The sequence below is a fragment of the Genypterus blacodes genome, unplaced genomic scaffold (genome assembly GCF_046128005.1).
Source record: "Genypterus blacodes isolate CSIRO-AG114 ecotype Tasmania unplaced genomic scaffold, CSIRO-AGI_Gbla_v1 ptg000076l_1, whole genome shotgun sequence".
Classification (NCBI taxonomy): Eukaryota; Metazoa; Chordata; class Actinopteri; order Ophidiiformes; family Ophidiidae; genus Genypterus; species Genypterus blacodes.
This window is the reverse complement of record NW_027466885.1, coordinates 700,568-723,021: the sequence shown is the minus strand read 5'-3', so window position 1 is coordinate 723,021 and position 22,454 is coordinate 700,568. Positions and strand designations below refer to the sequence as shown.

The window sequence follows — 22,454 nt, the reverse complement described above, 5'->3', positions numbered from 1 at the left end:
TAAGATAAGATCTATCCATCCATCCATCCTTCCATCCGTCTGTCCAGTTAATCAAGTCAGTTTTGGATTAGCTTTTTCAGGCTCAGATGTAATTCTTTAAAGGTCATTTGTTGTCCTCTGTCCTCCCGTCAGGAGCGTCGTAAGTTCGGTCCTCTGGGGTGGAACATCCCATATGAGTTCAACCAGGCCGACTTCACCTCCAGCATGCAGTTTGTCCAGAACCACCTGGATGAGCTGGACTCCAAGAAAGGAGTGAACTGGAGCTGCCTGTGCTACATGCTTGGTCAGACCTCCTTCAGATTCGTAGCTATTTATTCTTAATGTATAAGGCTGAGAATCCTTTCAATCATTAAAAACGTTTATGTGAAATGCAGCATCAGACTACTTAGTGCCTTATTGTGCTCTTCTCCAGGTGAAGTCCAATATGGTGGCCGAGTTACAGATGACCTGGACAAACGTCTCCTGAATACTTTCACTCATGTGTGGTTCAGCGAAAACACTTTCAGTGACAAGTTCTGCTTCTATAAGGGCTACAGCATCCCAGCCATGCCCAAGACTGTACAGGACGTCCTGCAGCATATTGAGGCTCTGCCGCTGGTGGACTCACCAGAGGTCCGAGCCACTTTTAACTCTGAAGAAGGCAACATGGAGTAGACTCATTGTCAGTATGTTTTCGTGGATAGACTGAGGACAATGAGGCATAAACCTTTGATGTTTGTTTTCTCTCTGTCTGTGGCAGGTGTTTGGACTCCACCCCAATGCTGACATTACCTACCAGACCAACCTGGCCAATGAGACGCTCTGCACCATCATCAACATCCAACCAAAGGACACAGGGGGCGGAGCTGGGGAGACGAGGGAGGCCACCGTCCAGAGGCTCGCCAGTGAGATGCTGGAGAAGCTGCCGCCTGACTACGTCCCTCATGAGGTCTTTCATTTTGTACATTAACAAATCCAAATTATCCACATTAACAAAACATCTGTGAATAAATTAGGAGCTGCTTAAAACCCACATATTTTGTTAAGAATGTATTTATATTACAAGTTATATGTTTTATCATTATACACAAACAGTAGTAGTAGTCGTGTGCAGGCATTACTTGTGCGACGAATAAATGTGTGTTTTAAAGGTCAAACGGCAGCTGCAGAGGATGGGTGCTCTCCAGCCAATGAACATCTTCCTGCGACAGGAAGTGGAGCGCATGCAGCGAGTCATTGGCTGTGTACAGAGCACTCTCCGTGACCTCCAGCTGGCCATTGATGGTCAGTTAGTCAGCATTCATTCATGCAATTCAAATAATCATTTTTAAACAAGATATACAGAGAGAGGGGTCAGCTGAAGGAAAGAATGGCATTTATTCTTTCACCCCTGTACTGCTGTCACCGTCTTCAGGCACCATCATCATGTCGGAGGAGCTGCGTGACGCTCTGGACTGCATGTTTGACGCTCGAATCCCTCACCGCTGGCTCCGGCTCAGCTGGCCTTCAGCCACACTGGGCTTTTGGTTCAGCGAGCTGCTGGACAGGAACCAGCAGCTCAGCGGCTGGATTACAGGCGGCAGACCCAACCAGTTCTGGCTGACGGGATTCTTCAACCCACAGGTCACTAAGCAGCACTCACACAGGGTCCTTCACAATAAAGGCGCCTTCTTCCTACGCCTTGTTTATCTTTCATGATCTTATTTTGCACTCCTGCCTCTGTATTCTATCTTTTGTTCTCTTCTTCATATCCTTTTTTTTATTTCACATTTGAAGTGCATTGATTACTGTGTTCACACTCTCCCTCTGTGTGTGCTTGTGTGAATGTGTGTGTTCTGTGTATGAGTGTATTTTCTCTGTATGTTGAAACTGTGTGTGTTTGTTGTTCCCTGCAGGGTTTTCTGACAGCAATGCGTCAGGAGACAACTCGCGCTAATGTTTCCCGCGGTTGGGCCTTGGATACAGTCAGCCTTAGCAACGACGTCACCAAGATGATGAAGGAAGATGTGTCATCTCCGCCCCCAGATGATGTGGGTGGAGTCTACATCTATGGTCTCTACCTGGATGGGGCAGGATGGGACAGACGTGGAGCCAAACTCACAGAGGCTTCACCCAAGGTACGTGCGCGTGTGTGTGTGTGTGTGTGTGTGTGTGTGTGTGTGTGTGTGTGTGTGTGTGTGTGAGAGAGAGAATAAAGCTGGTATCTAGTGTTTAGAGGATTTTATATATGTTATTCTAAACATTAATTAAAAATATAATTTTATATTTATGATTCTTTGATAAACTTTTATCAGTCTGATCAGCTTCCCTTTATATATCACTGACTTGAACCTTTGCCTGGGCCCTTCTGTTCCCCTTCAATGGAAACATTACATTACATTACATTACGATCATTTAGCAGACGCTTTTATCCAAAGCGACTTACAATAAGTGTGTTCAACAAAGGTAGATAAAACAAAACTTCATCTGTATGGAGAGAATGCATTAGGGCTATGGTTGGTTGGCTGGTTTGGTATACAACTCAGGTAGGTATTAGTTACCATTTGTCTTGCTGTCCTGTCAGGTCCTCTTCACTTTACTGCCTGTGGTCCACGTTTTCGCTGTCAGCTCATGCAACGTGGCAGACAATAAGCGGCAACCTGGTGGCAGCGGGTCGGTCAGTCTGTACTCGTGTCCAGTTTATAAGAAACCTCGAAGGACTGACTTGAACTTCGTCGTGTCACTGCAGCTGAGGACCATCCAGCCTGTGGAGCACTGGACTCTGAGAGGAGTGGCTCTGCTGTGTGACTGTAAATGACCTTTGACACTGAGATAGAAGGTATGAGTCTCCCAAAAGCCAAGTGAGGTACAGTGAGCTGCTATCCATTACTGCAGAAATTACTGGAATGTTGACCAGTTTATATTGTAGGATTGAAATTTAATATATAAGTGTGTTCATCGACTGTTTACAAACATATTATGTAAACTAATCTTTAATATAATGAGAACGCATTAATTTTTCTATTAATTGAATGTTTTCCATTTTAGTGACTTTAGTACAAGATTGAAACAGCTTTACAATGTGGAAAGTTTACTTACATTGACGAGTTAAAAACGTATTTGAAACATTGCAACATTTTGGAAAAGTGACAAACAAGAATAATGCATTTTTCATTTCAGAAAATTGATCCGAAAGGTTGATTTTTTTGTTGACTGTGATGAGCAAAGAGCAGAATCACCATACACAGTTTAATGTCAGAAATGTGAATGTTTCACTATTGTTTATTTTCTAGTTTCACCAACAAACACAAACTCCCTTTCATCAAAATAAAGTGGAAAACAGCCATGCAAACACATGTAAAAAAAAATATATGAATGATCTTGCGAAGCCCTTAGCTGTGAATAAATTGAGCTTTAAATGCTGTCAAGTGAAAAATGCAGTATTCATAGTATTTATAAAACATTTTAAATTTCAGATCAGCAAAATGTATCATCTCTGTGCAATAATGCTTCAAAAAATCAAGCTCCGATGTTACACTATGTAACTTTTTGAGCTTTTTCTGAAGCATTAGCTTAAACAATTGTTGGTGTTTTTATTCTGTGATTTGGTGAATTTTTTTAATTTTTTAAATCTGGATTTTCAGGTCATGCATCTGTATCACATTAGTATAGCGTTAAAGATTATTAGTATGCATTGATAAAAGGGAAATCTAAAGAGAACCTTGTGTGCAGCTATGTTACTATCAGAGGGCCAGATGGATCAATGACCACGGCACCTGAAGGAGCTTTCAAAATAACTGTTTGTCAGATTGGTCAATGATAATGAGGGTATGTCAGTGATAAGTATCTGCCTGATCACCGACATACTGCCCAACAAATATGTCAGTAAAAAAATAGTAACAGCATAATTTCATCCCTTTCGCATCAGCAAATACAGTTTATTTAAATGAATTGCCGGTTGCATTACAGGCATGATGCTGCACATTTCACATGATCACCGTCTTTTATTGCTTCATTTTATTGCTTCATTTACAGAACCAAATGTACTCTAACCCCCATCACATCCTTCCTTGAAACCTCTGACCATTCAGTCCAACTAACGTGCAAAAACAACAGCAGCAGTGTGATGACGCAAGATCTTATATTATTACAGTCACTGTTTTTATCTCCCAGAGTGTGTATTGTAAAGAAACAACATTTGGTACATTTCTTTTGTTGTTATTCAGTCAGATTAGTTCCTTCTCTCATCCAAACATTCAATCTTCTTTCTTTTCAACTCAGCAGGGCAACGGTAAACCCCAAAAATATGAATTACTTCTCCTTCCTTCCGCTCTCAATAACTTTGGGTTCTGATCACTGGTTTCATTTTGGATCCAGTTCCAAGTTGTAAAGATGCAGATCATTAAATTCTGATTCTTAGGATCGTAGAAACATTAAGTATCTTATCTAGCTTAATTGCTAATTAGAAAACCTGCCAAGCATACACTTATTATATTTATGTGGTCCAGTAGGAATCAACACAGTAAAAATCTTCATATTTGTTTCCAGATCTAGATTTCCTGAAACCAGTTGAATTGTTTTGGTAACAGTTTTTGTTTTGGACTTAAGAGGAGACAAAATGATGAGATGCAGACTTTTACAGTGTTGTAGTTAATGACCTGTCAATCAGTTTGGGGGTGATAGCAGTTTCAGCTCCTGTGGTGTGACCTTTGGCGGTGGGATTGGTTAAACTTTTGTTTGCATCTGGATCACATATAGGACCTTTTAACAAAATCCCCTCGAATGAAAGAAACTAGCATCACAGAATGGATAAGCAGATTCAGAAGGACCAAGAAGTCAGATTTTGGATAAAATATATCATATAAATCATATTTTCCCACAACCTTTTTTCAGATGTTCAAACAGACACGATATCATCACTATCTATGATAGCTGCTTCATGTCATACATTGGCACCTCTGCCTCTTCAGTCTTGCCTTCGTCGGCAGCCTCCTTGGCCACGTCTGGGCTGCCCTTGCGTCCCTTTGGTGGGGGGACAGGCACAGCACCCTCTGCAGCACCCTCAGCACCTTCTTGGCCCTCTGCCACTGTCCTCTCCTTCTTCAGGTTCAGCTTGGCTGGAACACTCTTAGTGATGGTATCCTTCAGCCTCCCGCCAGATTGCTTCAGCCTTTCCCCAGACTGGCGGATCTTCTCCCTCCGCTCAGCTGTCACAATGCGTTCCCCAAGCTTGTTTACTTTGGTGCCCAGGTTCTCTCGGGTCTTGCTCATGTTCTCCTTGGAGAAGGTAGCCTTAAAGCTCTCAATGCGTGTCAGTCCAGTCTTTTTCATGCGGGAAGCCGCCGAAGAGTCAGCCTCCTCCACGACCATGTACTCCTCGTCAGACTCCGGTGCAAGCTCAAACTTGTCAGGTTCAACCTCGGCTCTGGAGCTAGTTGCTCCACCTGATTCCGGCAGTTCATGACCTGCTGCGATGGCCTTCACCTCCTGGTCTCCCTGAGTGAGGAGAACATGTATCACAGTGAGTAGATGGTGACAACCACACTGATGGCCACACTACCATTATTTCACCAGAGATGGTAAAATTAATTTTATGAACTTCATCTATTTTACAAATTACGCTACAGAACCTCATCAAACCTAATTTATACTAAATCCAACTATCCATTTAGAACTTTAACAGCTTATCCTCTATTATATTATATAATATTATTATAATAACACACACACATATATATACAGTATATATACTGTGTAATTTTATAATACATACATTTATCATATAATGAATATTATATAATAAATCATCTAATGAAAGCTAACATGTACTGTATGTCCTCAGTCAGTAGTTCTATTCTCTTATGTGTCCAGGTTCAGGACTGATTGATTAAAATGAGAGTTGAAGCTTGGAGCATTGGGCTCTAGATCTGGACTAAAAATACCCTGCAGCACCTGTTAGTGGTGCTCAGCTCATCTGCTAACAGATCTGGATCAGTGTCACCAACTCCTGATTGACAGATTATGTTACAGCTGAAATGGAGCAGATAAATGTGGAAGCTGCAGATGAACCCTCTCTGCTAACATTGTTTTATGTGATAATAACTTTACTAAATGTCACGCAAACAAACACCATGTAAAACTAATAGGAAAAATGTTGCGTTTCCAATTGATAAGATTATAATTATGTACTTAGTAAATCAGGAAAATACATATCATGGTAGTTTAATCTTTTAGCAGTATGAGTAAACTGCACCTTGGTGCTTTTAGCATGCTAACATCCAGATAGTACAGCAGGATTGTTGGTGACTACATGATAGCTGATACAGTGATTGACATTTCCAAAGACTTGGCTGTCTGCATTACTTTTATACCTGAGCGGCTCATCACACTAACGTCCTCACACTACTTGCTAATGAGCTGAAAACAGCTGACTCACTGCTACCATTTTATAATCAATTTATTTAATACTACACATTGAATAAAAGCTGCATATGTTAAGTAAGAGAAAACTAAAACTGTACAATTTTCCATTTCTTTTCACAGTCCATATTCACCTCCCTGACAGTGTGATGTGACAGGAAACCTTTACTCCATAGCTGCTATGGGTTTATACTTCTGCTGTCTTTAATGATTTGTATACACTCATGGGGATTATGTTTGCTGTGGGACAACGAAACCTTCACAAAGGGGGTTAGCAGGACATGTTATTGATCCACATGCAGATACTTCAAAGTGTAGCAGTGCTGTTTTGCTTTCGAAAGCATTGAGTTTGGTTCACCTGTATGATTATGACTCACAATAATGAGCTTCACTTGTGTTCTCATCTCATACAGTCAAGAAACTAACACGGTTTCAGTTTTGTCTCACATAATTGTTACTTCTCTGAAATTTTTGCGACTTAGCACTGAACTATTTGCGTGATTTAGACAAGCATTATACAAAGTAAGATAAGCTAGCTGCTAGCCTACCTGTGAAAAAATACATAGAAGAGTTCAGTTTAGACTTTCACAGTTCATACTTAAGAACAGAGACTTAATTAAAAACATTTCACGTAAGTAAATCTGTTCACTAAGTTCTTTTCATTTTAAACATACTACTTGTAAGAGTGTCATCAGAGAGGGAGGGTGAAAGGTCCTTTGACATGGCACCAAAGGAATGTTCTTGACTTGACAACCTGCTGAGTCACCAGAGCTTCTAGCTGGGTCCCAAAGGTGAGCTACTCACTGTTAATACAGCAAGTCTACTCTGTGTTTCTTAACCGTATAGTATAAGTGTGCCAAAATATTAACATGCAAAGCAGAAATCGATTACTGATCAATATTCCAACTTTCAAGCAGATAGCTTACTACTAGCTAGCTAGCTTGCAAGTTATTTAAGATAAGATACATGCAAGTTAGCTACCTAACTACCTAATGATTAACACATTTATGTTTCATTACATGCATACAGATATACATATTACGTAGAGAATGTGGATTTTTATTTATTGATATTTTATCATTTTTACATTTAAATGTAAACATCTGAAAATGGAAAACATTTCATTGATTTTCATTATGAGCAGCTCCACACTTTGTGCTCTGCATTGCATTGTGGGATGATAGTGTTTATCATGAATTGGAGTAAATACTGTTTAGTGCTGATTGGGACAACAGCACCTGCTATGATTTAGATGTTTAATGAGGGAGTACGTACAAAGACAGAGAGAGGTTTGAGTGAGCAGACAGCTATATTAGGAGATGATGAAGGTTCACTCAGAATAACCCGTCTTCCCTCTCAGCTGGTTCAGTCACTTACAGCACAGCTCTGCTTAATGGACTTTGATTGATTTGATTAGATGAAAAAGCAGCTTGGACCAAGGTTAGGTTATAATCTTTATTTTGTTTCCTGTGGACACATTTTGAACAATCTAACACTCCTTACTCTAAACAGACACACTTGATTTTAACTTTTTATTTTCAGGATAATAAGTCTTTTCTACTTAATCACCTTAGTATTTACTATTAAGAGAAAGGAGGAGTGATGGGGGAAAGACATTAGGATTTTGTGAACGAGTATCAGATAGTGATTCAGAATACTGTTCAGTCCACAGAGGCCTCCCTTAGTGATATGCACAGAGGCCACAGAGCTCTGTAACCTTTCAGTTCGCTGACGTTTATCTGGTGCTAAAATAACGCTAACAGCTGCTAGGTGAAGGCCAGAGAGGGGAGGGGAATGTGCTCTAGTTGAGATGATGTAATCTCTTTAGGGTGTATATACAGTTACGATAGTTCTTCTTAACAAGTTAACTTCTAGTATGTTTGTAATGTCCACAAGGTAAACATATTGTGAATCAGTTTTCTTTGCAGATTCCAGCAAAAGAACTAAACTTGAGTTGCACTTACCTGGTAGATGACCACCCTGAACTTGTTCTTGGCCAATAGATCGCCCTGTGTAGCCTCCACCTTCTTCACCCTGATGTTCTGGTTTTCCACACGCACTCGCACATCCTTGATGTGGCGGCTTACTTTGCGTGTTTTCTCCAATAGCTTTTCAACGGTGGCACTGGCGGTTGCGTGGTCATTGGTAAGCTTGTTAACATCAGCCTGGATGGTCTTCACTGTATTTTCCAACTCCAGCTGGCGCTCCTCCATGCGCTGCTGTGTGATCTGTACAGTGTCTACAATTCCCGCCACACGCTCCAACAGTGCCATGATGCTGCCAGCTTCACCCCCACTGCCACCCGCTGGCATGTCTAGTTTGTCTGTCATGTTGGCTGGCTGTTTTTGGCTACTTCAGGCTTCTGTTTAGGATTCTGGGTTAGTCAGTTTTCTGAACTCGGTGATCCAAGGGGAGGAGGGGTAAGGAAGAGTCACAAAAAGATAAAACAGTAGACAAAAAAGAAAGCAGAAAAGGTTGGAGCATCAGGAACCCAAAGGAAAGAGTAGAAAGAGAGAGACAAGGGAGGAGAGGACGCGAAGGATCACTCCTCCAACTGGACCTTCACCCTGAATCTGGTCATGGCAACTGACAGACGGCTGTTTTTTGGAGGGGGGTGTAGGGGTGGGGGTGAGGCTAAAAATATGAGATGCAGCTCAAAGAGAGAGAGAGACGGAGAGAGAGAGAGAGTTCAGATAACTTTGGATATTACATTCTTCTCTTATAGACATTTACATTCTTCATGCTGCTGTAGTGCCAATTACAGGACAAATGACACCACGTGTAGTATGCTATCGGTCAGCCATTCCCAAACTTCAGAACGCTGCGGCCCAATTTGAAGCCTGACAATCACAACTCTGATCAACACATGAAAAATGAAAATTCAAGTATTTGCCTATATAAATAAATCCCATGGCTTTGTGTATAAGTTCCAATTACTTCTTAAAATTTAAATATTTCATTATAAATATTTTATGATAATTTCAAACTTAATTACAATGTCTTATTTAGTTATTGCAAATTAACTCTCATGCTACCTATAGTACCTTCACGCGGCCCACACTTAAGCAAACACTGATATAGGGCAGCGATGACATAGATGACAAATGCTCGATGTGTTCAGACAGTTTACATCCAATAGGCCACACCTTCAAACAATAACAGGAAAACAGTATGAAGATAAAAGAAAACAATTATTTTCAGATTCATCTTAATATGTGTACGAACTAGATTTATTAGACTCAATATGAACGAAAAAATGAAATTCTTCTGCAGCTCAGAAGTTATTTTATGAAACATAACACAGCTACTTAATAACAACATTGTGGCACTGTTGGATTCATATCATCTTCCCTTGATTATGGCTGAACTTTGCACAAAATCTCACTTAAATCTAACAAACAGCTTTAAAGAAATTCTTCTCCAACACACAAATCTGATCGATGGAGATAGAAAATTACATAACACATAAGCCTCAGGGAATTCCAGTCCAGGGAAGCGTGCGGGCGGCCGTGTGTGAGAGTGTGTGAGTATGTACTTGTCCACTCCTGAAAAATGCACTAAGGGTAAAGTTACTGTGCCCCCTCCCCATCCATTCGGTCATCCTCATTATCATGTGTTGAGTGCTGCTTTCCTTTCACATCCTGTGAGAAATGTAGTGTCAGGCTCAGCCACCAGTGAGCACGGTGAAGACAATACCAGACCACCAAACCAGAACCATACCATACAAAACCAGAACCTCAAAGGCAGAAAAAGTCGCAGAATACACACACACATGAATTGTGAGCGTCACCATCCATATTTGAGTATCGCTACGTTTCTATAGAAAGTTTTAAGGGAGGAAAAAAAAGGAGAGGAAAGGGACTCCCCCACTGTCTATATTCATCCACCAGCTGTCTCCTATAATTAAACAGTCATCATTTCCATATTTAACATACCAGCATTCACTCTGGGTGGGCGGAGTCTAACCAACTTTATACACAAAGCCTGTTTCTAGGAGGCTAAGACACCCTAAAAATCTGTATTATGTCTTGGAGCCTTTTAAAAAAATCATTTCTATTTATATAAAGTGTTCATTTTTTCACATTGAAAGAAAAAACATTCTGTTAAAAAAAGAGACCATTTCTAAAAACCCATAAACAGGAGACCCATCACCTTTAGCTGGCATTCTCTGTATGAATTTGGAAACATTTTGTTGTGAAAAGCAGGAGGATGTTTTGTTAACATGATAAAAGTCGTAAAACAAGACACAGAACCAACAGCATCTTTTTAAACATCATAATTTAATTTTGACTACAACAAAGTCTAAACAACTTCACCGATTCATGCAACGTGTACAGTACGACTGGCTCAATCCCCCAGCGCCATGCGCTCATTAGGAAGGTCATGTAAATGCATGAAATAATGCAAGTCCAAAATCAATCATCACACAAACAGCAACATATTCCATCATCAATTTAGAATCAATCTTGTATTACTTGTAAATAAAGCCAATAGTAATAATGATCAAGACACCTTTCAGAATAAAAAATAATAATTAAATTGGAATCTGACAACTGAAGAAGTTATTGACTGGTTTATGGACATTGTGAAGAGGTCGATCTTGGACCAAAGAGTTCATCAGATTTTGAGGTGAATCTGGATCCGAATGAAGGCTTAATTCTTCAGAAGAACTACATTGGCAAATTTATGGTTTATATAATTAAAAAGATGAAAAATACAAGTCTGTTCTCATGGTAACTCTGTAAATCACACAGAAAATCAGGAGTAAAATATGAAATATGACTATGAAATGTTATAATTAATCCAGCTGTGCTGTATCTGATGATTTTTGATGTAAACATCATCATATATATTGGATGTTACCATACTGACACTTTCGGGAACCTCCTCTCAGCATATAGACACGTCCTACCACAATAAAAGCACCAACACTGACACTTTGTACCATTATTACAAAATCATATAAAAAATAAGAAACTACATAAAAAACATTTAAATTATCATCAGCTTGTCAAAACTTAAAAACAATGGAATCCATTTCCGGAATGGAAAAGTAAACAATAAAATATTTAGAATAACCTTTACATGTCTGTTTGTAGCTTGTAGAAAAAAAACAGCATTTTGGTTTTCAGGTGCATTACATTAAAAAAAATCAACAAAAATGAACCATCGGAGTTTATATTTACAACAAAATATCTAAAGGGAATCGATATTGATTATATGTGATATCTGCTTTTAAACCCTTACAATCCTTGTATGGAGCGCCCTCTAGGGTATTCTGGCTTTTATAACACAGCTGCCATCACAGACACTGATTTAAACAGGACCCAAGCAAAAAGGTTTGCAAGCAGCCAGCAGTGCATCATGGGTAACATGGCCTCAAACTCGGACTTAAAATTTCATCTACTCTGTTCTTCAGTCCCATTTACTAACTATTTACGTGAAAAGACAAAAAGCAGAGAAACGCTATGGATGTCTCCACAGGCATCTAGGCGCATCCTTTAAGACACGTAAAGAATATTCAGTGAAGCTTCATAGAATAATTTTAAAGCATTGCAAAATACAAAAAACTCACAACGACGGACAGACATTTGTTTAAACAACAGCCACAGACTCTGCTTAGACATTTATTCAGTGTTGACTGGTCTGTATGTCACTATCATAGAAAAAACATTATCTCATGGTAAATGTCTTCCAGCAACAGGTTCTTTCATATTTGTGAAGTGGTGAGAGTCTGAGGGGCTAAATCAACTGAAACTAGTTCAAAGCCATGATCATGGCTAACAGCCAGCAAGCACACAATCGGATAGTCTACTGGTCCTTAAGGAGATTCTAGGGACCATTGAGCAGGTCCTAGATGTCAATGAGAAGGTCCTGTAAGAGATTCCATAGGCTCCTAGGGATGTTCAGTGATCACTGAAAGCTTTCCACGGGAATGGATCATGCATGTTAGAATCACTGAGTTTAAGGAAGAACACTTCAGGGATTATTTTTCTGATTATGACTTATCAATCAATGCTAGTATTAATGCAGGTTCTAGTACAACAATATTGTACTGAAGATGTTTCTGTTCCAAAAGAAACTTTGGATTGCTTAAAATTAAGGCCGTAATGTTTGCTGGTACATTTTTAGTTTCCGCCCTAAAAAGTATGAACTAATCCATTTTGAAATTGCAATAAATGTCCAAGTCGTAATGATTTCATTGAGGTGCATGACACAGGTTTTTAAGTTAATGTTTCAATTAATACAGTCTACTTCATCATGGAATGTTTATTGGATGATTTGCAATTTTTAACGGATTCTACAGAGGAGATAAAATCCATATATCCTAAATCCTTTCATTAACAATCCTTACTACCTCATTTTCTTTCTTTGACTGCAGTTTACGGGTGGAAGTGGCCTTTTACTGTATTTTCAATAAACCAGATCAGAATGTTCATCATCCTGACAACCACATAAAAACAAACAAACAAAAAACAAAGAGCATCCGTCATGTCTTGTGACGAAAAAATTCCACTTAACCTCCTGGCCTTTCCAGGTGGAAGGCGGACGGTCCAGATTGATGATACAATCACAGATTAGTGGATCTTTCATAATAGAATGTTCACAGCAACTCAACCCAAAAAACAAGACAACAAGACTACTGTAACTCTGTGTCTGTTCCCTGACGGAAAAAATCATCAGAAAGGAAGAGCTCAAACTCTCTGGACAGAAAATAAGGAAGAACAATTCGTAAAAAATAAGGCCTCGTAAGGATTTAAAAAATAATTTAAAAAAAAGAAAAGAGGCACCAAAAAGACATAGATATCAAAATGCGGTCTGTCCATGTGGTATGAAAAATCCCATTTTCTGTACCTAAACAGAAGAAATTAAAATGGAGCACCTACATCATCCTAGAGGACGTCCCGGACGGAAAGTGTCCAAGGTGCTGCTTCTGTCTGCGGCCACGCTTTGTCTTGTTGCACCTCCTACAGGACAAAGCAGGAATCACAACTTGTTACTGACAAATGTCACTAAAACCACAATGTGAAACTCCAGAGGAGCAATGAGAAACAGCTGTGCATACCTTGTGAAGCACATCACCACGGCAACGATGACAGCGATCTGAACAGCTCCAATAATAGCAGCAATCAGGACGTAGTGCAGCTTCTGACCACTAGGAACCACATACAGGATGTTAAAGTCCAGGAGCTGGTCACACTGAGGACCGCCGTAGGCCGAGTCACACCTGACAAAAACACACACAAACACACGAGAGTTAAAAAACACACGCATACACACAGTTCGTTAAAACCACACACACACACCACACAATCTTACCTGCAGGTTGGCAGGTTGTGTCTCATCTCACACTGGCCATGTTCACAGAACTGGGCATAGTCTTCTGGACAGGGGGCAGGACTGATGACATGCCCCTCCCCCTCCCCTGGCTTTGACACAGCTGTCAGGAAAGAGAGGTTTATGACTGACTGTTTGGAGAGAACAGAAAAAAACTACACCAACACAACTCTTACCAAAGATGTCTGGTTTGATCTTCACACCGTCTTCCTTCCTGGTTTTATCTAAGAGTAATAAGAACAAGTATGGATGTTGTAAAATGGAAATTGTAGTACTTAGATTTAAAAACGTTTCAGTTAGCCAGCAAATCTAATATTACCAGGAACACACAATAAACGCAAGAAATAAAACCCTGCTGGTCATCAGACTGTTCTTGCTGTTGATCAGGACAAACCTTTATCATACTTTATCAACAATAACACCACTGCAACCCTCAGGACAAAATGTCACTTACATAGACAATACACAATGTAATAAGAGTGTGTGTGTGTGTGTGCGCATGCTTCCAGGTCACTTCCTGTCTGTCTCGCTAATTCGTACAATCGATGTGATGTGTCCACTAAACACACACACTGAAATTCCATGTACTTTAAAGATGAAGATAGACAGAAAAGAAAAAAACTAAGTAAATGATAAGAGGGAGAATTAAGAAGAGTAGAAAAACAAGAAGAGAAAGAAGGACACAAGGACAGCAGGAGAAAAGATAAAGATACAACATAAAGAGAGAGGTAGAGAGGAGAAGAAAGAGGTGCTGGTCTGGTGTGTGTGTTTATGCTGTGCTGTGTTTCAGCTCATCTATATTAAATGATGACCTGACCTCAATACACACATTTCTCATTTTCTTTCTCCTCCTCTACGTTCTCTCCTTGTTTCATCCATCCTGGTCTCTCTTGTCCTCCTCTATCTCTTCCTCTGTAATCATCGCTTCATTCAGTCCCTCCTCTCATTTTTCTTATTCCTGTTCACACCCCCCCCTCCCCCTGTCCTCTTTTCCAGTTGTCTCTTCATCACTGTCTCTCTTCTATCCACCGCTCTCTCTTTTATCCACCAGCCATTGGGTAATCTTCCTCTACACCTTTTCATCTTTACCTTCCTCGTTTCCTTTTTCCTCCTTCTCTTACCCTTTTACCTTCTATCATTCTTTTCTAGCTGACATTTCTGATTTTTCCTCATGATTTTTACAATTAATTGACGATTCATTTGTATTTTTTTACTTAGCAAAATACTGAGCAATACAAACCCTCCTAACTACACATAATATTCCAGGTTTGCCTAAAGGATGAAGAGTAAACAGTGGGAACAGTATTCCTGATGGTGGTAGTGGTGTGAAGTGACGCTGTGTAGTCTCAGATGTAATTCAGTAATAATGGTAGAAAAAAGATTTGACCATCACCTTGGCATCGCCCAACGTGTTTGATATCGATTTTGAGCTGTTTAAGGCAGGATGCCTCTCGGACATGACAGGGTGTATCGTAGATGACACCATCACTGCCGCACACTGGGTTATCATTGTGTCCGTTACAGACGATGTTGCACATGCACCTGCAAACACACAAACACATCCTCTGTCCAAAAAATGTAGAATGACGTTATAACACCAACATAAAGACACACATTGGTTATAGCACCCCAACCTTGCCAAGCTTCCTTCACATCAAATCGGTGAATTCGGAACGCTTTTTACAGACTTGTATCTGTTGTATCTTGTTTTTGTGTATGTGTGTGTGTTCTCACAGCATATCTTCAGAGTCTTCATCACATTCAGCCCCAAACTTGCAGTTTCCACATTTGGAGACTTTCTTACTGCGACCTGAGCCCTCATCATCTAAAACAACAAAAACAAGACAAACAGCAAAACATCAACAAACAAGAAATGTATCAAAAATACAACAAAACAACAATTATTCATACTCCATAAAATCCTAATATTCTTCATAAAAAGCTGAATAAAAAGCTCTTTACCCCCATCTCCTGATCCTGACCCACCATCTGAGAAAGAGAGAGAGAGAGAGAGGAGACATATGTATCGATGATGACATCATTAACTTCTGTTAACATTAAATGTAGAAAATCTGTTCTTACTGTCCGACTAAATGAATGTTTAAAAGTCATCTCAGTCCTAGATCAGAGGTGACAGTATCATGTAAACATAACCACAGAGCTATAGCTCCACAAATGTGAGTATAGTGTGTGTTACCCTGGTAACAGGCTCCCTCTGACACCATGGTGATGGCTCTCTGTTTCTTGCAGGCTGCTCTCCTGAGGAAACACTCGTTCTGATAAGTGTCTCCATTTGAGCCGCACACTGGGATGTACTTCTTGTGACACTGAAACACACACGCACAAACACACATATTCTGTGGTGAAGCAGCACAAAAAATTCTAGTTGGCATTTTCCTCCATTTAAGTGAAGGTGACTGAGCCACACTGAGGTATTTGTTTGTTGTAAACAACAGTGAATGCGTCCCAGAGCCAAATGACATCCAGGTGTGTTAGGATATACAGATGTGTATAAAAGTGGTGGCACAGTTCCAATACAAACTAACACACAATTTTCTCTGAAATGAGTTGAAACTTACAAAAGCAATTCCGCACCCACCATTCTCCAATTGTACTCACTTTACATTCTTGATGTAACATAAATAATAAACCAAATTAAAATGGACATAATTGTTGGAACATTAACCCAATATTGTGAAGCACAGCCTTTTGAGGCAATCACGCTCATTCTGCAGCTCTGAATGAGACTTCAGCTTCCCAGTTAGAGCTCTCTGACACTAAGACAGAGCTCTCTGACAATGCTCAGTACATTTCACTCCAGAAATAAGACTGAAAACGCCTGCAATGCTAAATAAAGAGAATGATCTGCTTGAAATATTACAACAATCTACTTAACTATCTATTATCGCTGTCCAAACCATTTTCTTTTATTATTCAAAATAACATGTTACATTTGAAATCAAAAGCAAAATGTGAGTTCTACTAAATGCGGAATCAAGAATGGTGGATGACAAACACCTTTATCAATATCTGTATATGATGTTTTGAGGTGTTTATTCTGGATAGATACACTAAAGTACCTTTTCATTATTTGTTTCATAGATTAGTCACAATTCCATACATGGATTGGAGGCTTATATAACAACTTAAAACCTCAGTACTTCAGTTTTACTAAGTATGGAAGATTCTTAGTCAATTTATTTATACTTGAATCAGATAATTTGCAGATATTTATATAATGATCAACATTGGATTGATTCTATTCTGTGCTATATTACAGAGAATTTATAACAGTTCCAAGATCCAATTGTAAAACCAAGTGCTGTGTCTGTGTGACTCACATGAAACTGACACACACACTTGATGTCCCCTCCGTTCTCTCTACACGTTCCTCCGAAACGACATGTTCCAGCATCACACACACGCAGGTCACTTTTCTTCTCTGACAGGTCTGTGACACAAAGATGCACAAAGAAAGACAGAGAGATTATTAGCCATGGTAATAATTCCTGATGGCGACTGATTAGCTGTTGCAACCCCCAAGCTATCCAATTGGAGATTGTAATTACAGGGGTACTGACCCTACCTACCCCTGTAATTAGGAAATGCCTCACTGTGCTGAGTCAGAGAGACATAAACTCTAAAACATACATCGAGAGAGGGGTTACTCCTAACTAGTGCAGCTGAACCTCTTCTCATCTCTGCTGGTTACATCACAGTCAGCTGAGTGTATTGGGACAGACAAGCCATCCATCCAATTCCCACTGCGTATCCAGGTCCAAGTCCTAGAGGCAGCAAGCAAAGCAAAATAGCCTAGGAACATTGTCTAGCTCTTCTCCTGGGGGATACCAAGACATCCCCAGGTGAAATATATCATATAATCTCCCCATTGTACCTGGTGGTCTCTTTCCAACTGGATACCAATAGGAAACCCAGTGATTCCATGTCCCAACTACCTCAGCTGGCTTCTTTCATTGCACAGAAGTTGCAGTTATACTCAGAGCTTTGTCCTCCTGTCCCACCTTTCACCCTATAACTAAGGCTGAGTTCAGACACCTTGTGAAGGGAACTACATTTCAGCCACTCATGTCTGTGATCTCTATGCTAGCTATGTGTAGAACTCTTGAACAAAGGTAAGAGGTGTAATGTTGACTGGTTGAGCAATGGTTAAGAGCCAGAGAAAGGTCCAAAGGGAACTTCATTCTATTTGAACATCTGATCAGTCTGTCATTAGTTATCAAAGTATCAAGTCAGTCAGCGTTGTCTTATTTTGGTAAATTTCCAAACCCCACATTCCCTCGTTTCTCTGCTGCCTTATGTTGATTGATGCTCTAACAGTCATCCAATCAAAGCCAACAGGTTTTCACTCACATTCATTACTGTGGACATGATTAACAATAATGAACAACAGAAAGTCAGTCAAGTTACAATTAATAGAGATGTTGTTTATCCATTTATTCAATTATGCTTCATGTAGGTATCTTATGCATTTAAATGGGTTGATTTGTTTTTTAGTGAGACAGTGAGGCTCAATTACAAACTAAATGTTCGAGTCATCCTCTTAGATAAAAGGTATTCTTCAGTGGCGTACACACACACATAGGGGTACTCCCTGTCTTAAACCGCCCTGTATCTCCACCCTGTCATTATCCCTCAAATAGAGTCAGAGGCAGCATGGAGTTCAAACCAAACTGCTTTATACACACACACACACATTTATTTTTTGCCTTTATTCCTATTGTTGATGCTGTGATGTTTAACTGTTGTTCTTTTTTTGCTTAATTATGAAATGAAGTATTTGGCTTTTAAATAATGATATATACTCTCATTAATAACTACAGAATTAAAAACCCAGCAGCCAATATTCAACAAATAGCTGAAGACTTGAAACTTGACTTGGACTAAAACTGACAGACTCACCACTTGACTCGGACCTTAACCTAAGCATTTGAGGATTTCAACTCAAGATTTGAGAGTGGGACTCTTTTAATATGTGAGATTTGCACAAATAGGAGATGTTGAGCAGCTCACCCGGGCAGTCGGCGGTCTTCCCAGGGACACATTCCGCACTGCTGCTGCGGGGGAACGAGGTCCGGACGGTGGGGAGGACCACCAGAACTAGCAGACAGGAGAACTGGCAGAACTGGGAGAGCGGAGCCATGATGTGAATGAATGAGACGGGTGGAAGTATGGAGAGGAAGATGAAGGAGATGGATGGAGATGTACAGGTAGATACCAAAAGGTTCAAGAGGAACGGAGAGATCAATTCACGTAAAATAAGCTTTAAAGAGTCGGTGGAGTATGAATTTTTAAAAAGCGGAAGCGGAGGGTATTAAAGCTGCATTTAGAGATTAAAGACAGAAATGAAGAGAGGTTATATGTCCTTGCGTTCTCCTTCGGCAAAAAAACAAAAGCACAAAAATAAGAAACGTAAAATCCTTCAATGATAATAAAAAATCCCTCCAAGAAAATCCTTTAATTACTTTCCTCCTTCAAATCCTTTAAATCCCTCTCTGCCGCATGTGCTCTCCTCTTGTCCCAAAAAAGTATTTTTCAGGGGGGGGGGAAAGCTTCGTGGTGAAATTTAGAGAAGTGCAGTGAGAAAAACGACGCGAAAGCCGGTTTGAACAATCCCAGGATAACAAAGCAAAGCAGGGCCCGGAGCTTCCAACGCCGACCCCCCTCCTCCACCCACCAAACCAGTCTGCTCACAGCCGGGACAGAGCCTCCATCCCCCCGCCGCTCGCCTTCAACCTCCAGCCCCGCGGCCTCTCACTCAGAGCGGGTGGGCAGATCCGCAAGCAGACCGGTGGGAAGATCCGGAGCCAAAGGGAGAATCGCCGGGACGTCTAGGAGCATTCAGGCCGCAGAGGAGCGTGTGAGAGCCGCGCAGATGGACCGAAGAGGGTCGGTGGGACCAGAGCTCAGGCCTGATTTTTTTGTCTTTCTATGAATCACATCAACAAAGACCCCTGACCACGTGACCGAGCATAGACCACGCCCACAACAGAGAGAGGAGACGAGAGATTTAGCATTATAACTATATTACCTACTACTTCCTCTGCCCCTCTCATTTCCACCTGTGTTCTGCTCACAGTTACACTAGTTAATGCAATTACTGTTACGACTAACGCCACTTGTTTAATAATTAATTAATAATTATTACTTTTACACTAATGTATCTTCTAGTACTGTTGCTGTAATTAACACTCTTTCAGTTATTTCTGCTATAGTACTACCACTACAACTAATACTGTACAATATTTCTACTGTTACTATTGATACTTATTCTACACCTGCCCTTTCTATTATTACTGCTAGCACGTCTACCGAGAACATTATACTACTCCTACTACTACTACTAATAATAATAATACATATTTAGACACATATAATTACTTTTTTTTGTGGTGGACAAGCCAAACATTACAAACGAAATTGATGGAACTTTTGAAATAATCTGTTTTTCTGTTTTGATTGTATTGACAGGCGTTTTTGTATGTGGTACTGGCAGACTACAGCCAGCAGGGGGCGATCACCGCCTGCAATGCTGCCGGAAGCCCTTCTATTCCCCTGTCATATTCTCCACTCTTCAACCTTCAACCATTATTATTTGATAATAATGCCAATATATTATATTTAATGATCAAATTAAACAATTTACTTCAAAAACTATTGTAAATTATAACTTCATTATGAGCACAAGTAAAGATTATTAATTGAAGATCGATTTGGGATTATTTTCATACAGTACATATCTTGGTTCTTTAAAAATGTGGCGACGTTGTTTTCAAGATTATATGATACATAATTTATTTTTGAAGAATGGAACAAAGTACATTTACCAACTAGTGCTATTATTCTCACTCTTTTCTGCTATTTTCTCTCTCACACGCTCACACTCACACAGGCACACACACATTCACAGAGAGAGAGAAAGAGATAGAGAGGGAGGGATAGTAATTAATCCTTGTCCTCAGTGTAGATTTTTTGTTAACACATTTGGGTTAATTACTTTATTCTTCCTCTCCTCTTCCAACGCCCCTCCTCCTCTTCCTCTAAAGTTGGGAAAGAGTAGGCAGATGAAACGTAATTGTTCATGCAGTTTGTAGCTGCAGGTTTGATGTTGAGTCTCAGGTTTATAACCGTATTCACTGTATCATATATATATATATATATATATATATATATATATATATATTCCTCCACCAAGGCAGTGTAATCTTCAAATTACAACTCTGTGATAAAATTTACATGACTGTTTTTTATTTTATTCCAGTTCCAAAGTTAGTGACCAAATGTAACCATCAGTTCACAGATGATAACATGTTTACATAAGTAGTGAATTCAGTGATGCATTGCACTTTCTGAAGAATGAGCCAACTTGCCAACAGGTACTAAAATGAAGTGTATTCTTCCCTGCATCATGTCCAATCTGTCCACCAGTGTCACAGACTTGCATCGCTGTTATATAGCAGATATATCAGATAACATGGTACTATCAGAGGGATGATGATCTGTGATTGTCCCTTATTTCCTCTTTCTTTCTCCCGCTCTCTATTTTCGGAATTATACTGATTTGGATGAGTAAAGAAGGAAACAGGAAAGGAAGCAAAGAATAGTTGTAAACCTTTAATGAAGCCATTTTTTTGTTCCTTCTGAATAATACTGTAGGCAGGACCCTTTCCCATCGAAGAGCGATTGTTGTGGCTAGGATCTTAACATCTGCATTTAATAGGGATAGAGGTCTATAAGAGCTACAGGCGGTGGGGTCTTTGTCTTTTTTAAGGAGGGGAGCTGTTGAAGCTTGACACTACGTGGGAGGAAGTAAGCCTTTCTATAGGGATTCATTAAACATTGAAAGTAGGGGTGCAAGTTTAGTACTGATTTTCTTGAAGAACTCTATAGGAAATCCATCGGGTCCGTGGGCTTTGTTAGATTGCATGGCTCTAATTGAGGAGTGTAATTCTTCAAGAGAAATTGAAGAATCCAGTGCTGTTGCAGTGTCGGATTTGATGTTTGGGAAATTGAGGTTGGCAAGGAACTGATGCATCTCTGTGGTGTCTGAGGGAATAGAATGATTTAAATGTGATGTTTATTTCCATGGGGTCATTAGTGGCGGTGTTAGTTTCAGTACTGATCTTGGGTATCAGACGGCAGGTGGATTGTCTTTTCAACTGGTGTGTTAATAGACAGCTGGCTGTATCGCCATGTTGGTAGTAAGTAGCACGGGTATATAGTAGTGAACGCTTGGTATACTTGGTGGAGATAAGATGGCGTTTCTTAAAAAGTTCTGGGGAGAGATCAGAAGCCCACTGTTGGTCGAGGGAGGTTTTGGCAGCTGAGAGTTTTTTAACCTTGGTGTGTGTTTTTAACTGGAGTAAGGGGAGTAGGAAATAATTTGACCTCTAAGGAGTGCTTTCAGTGACTCCCAGAGCAATGAGTTTGAAATAGAATTGTTTTTTTTAAACAAAAGAAAATCATCAATGGAGTCAGAGATCCTGTGTGATGTCTCACTGCTGCCTGGGAATTTATTCACATTTAATCTCAATTAATCAGGAGGGTTTATCAACTGCTGCAACTGTTTGTTTGCCAACAAATCTCTCTTGGAATTGTCCCTCCCGAGATTTCTTCCTTTTTTCTTTTACATTGAGGTTTTCTCTGCAGTTTTTCCACATCTTCTTAGAGAGCTTTGTGCGGGGTTGGGAATTTTCTAATATAATATCTAGGAAATCATC

General features: G+C 39.9%; 3 protein-coding genes across 3 annotated transcripts in view; 1 reads left to right on the top strand and 2 right to left on the bottom strand.

The window, feature by feature from the left end:
• Positions 1–4,299, top strand: part of dnah5l (dynein, axonemal, heavy chain 5 like) — a 35,015-nt gene extending 30,716 nt beyond the window's left edge. The window contains exons 91-97 of the mRNA XM_076158351.1: positions 133–283; positions 413–612; positions 740–928; positions 1,131–1,263; positions 1,394–1,602; positions 1,875–2,096; positions 2,543–4,299. Coding sequence (XP_076014466.1) covers positions 133–283; positions 413–612; positions 740–928; positions 1,131–1,263; positions 1,394–1,602; positions 1,875–2,096; positions 2,543–2,776 — 1,338 coding nt within the window. The 3' untranslated portion in view covers positions 2,777–4,299. The remainder of the gene's footprint in view (positions 1–132; positions 284–412; positions 613–739; positions 929–1,130; positions 1,264–1,393; positions 1,603–1,874; positions 2,097–2,542) is intronic.
• A 582-nt stretch (positions 4,300–4,881) lies between these two features.
• Positions 4,882–8,708, bottom strand: cavin4b (caveolae associated protein 4b). Its single transcript, XM_076158320.1, has 2 exons — positions 8,343–8,708; positions 4,882–5,454 (listed from the first exon to the last, which is right to left on the bottom strand). The coding sequence occupies exons 1-2, from the start codon at positions 8,706–8,708 to the stop codon at positions 4,882–4,884; spliced, it is 939 nt and encodes a 312-aa protein (XP_076014435.1).
• Positions 8,709–10,641: 1,933 nt separating this feature from the next.
• Positions 10,642–19,651, bottom strand: LOC143006772 (tomoregulin-1-like). The gene is made up of 10 exons (XM_076158052.1): positions 18,748–19,651; positions 17,058–17,167; positions 15,914–16,043; positions 15,679–15,705; positions 15,451–15,541; positions 15,110–15,258; positions 13,893–13,940; positions 13,699–13,819; positions 13,445–13,606; positions 10,642–13,346 (listed from the first exon to the last, which is right to left on the bottom strand). Exons 1-10 carry the CDS (start codon positions 18,875–18,877, stop codon positions 13,262–13,264), a joined length of 1,053 nt encoding a protein of 350 aa, XP_076014167.1. The 5' UTR covers positions 18,878–19,651; the 3' UTR covers positions 10,642–13,261.
• Between the last annotated feature and the right edge of the window lie 2,803 nt (positions 19,652–22,454).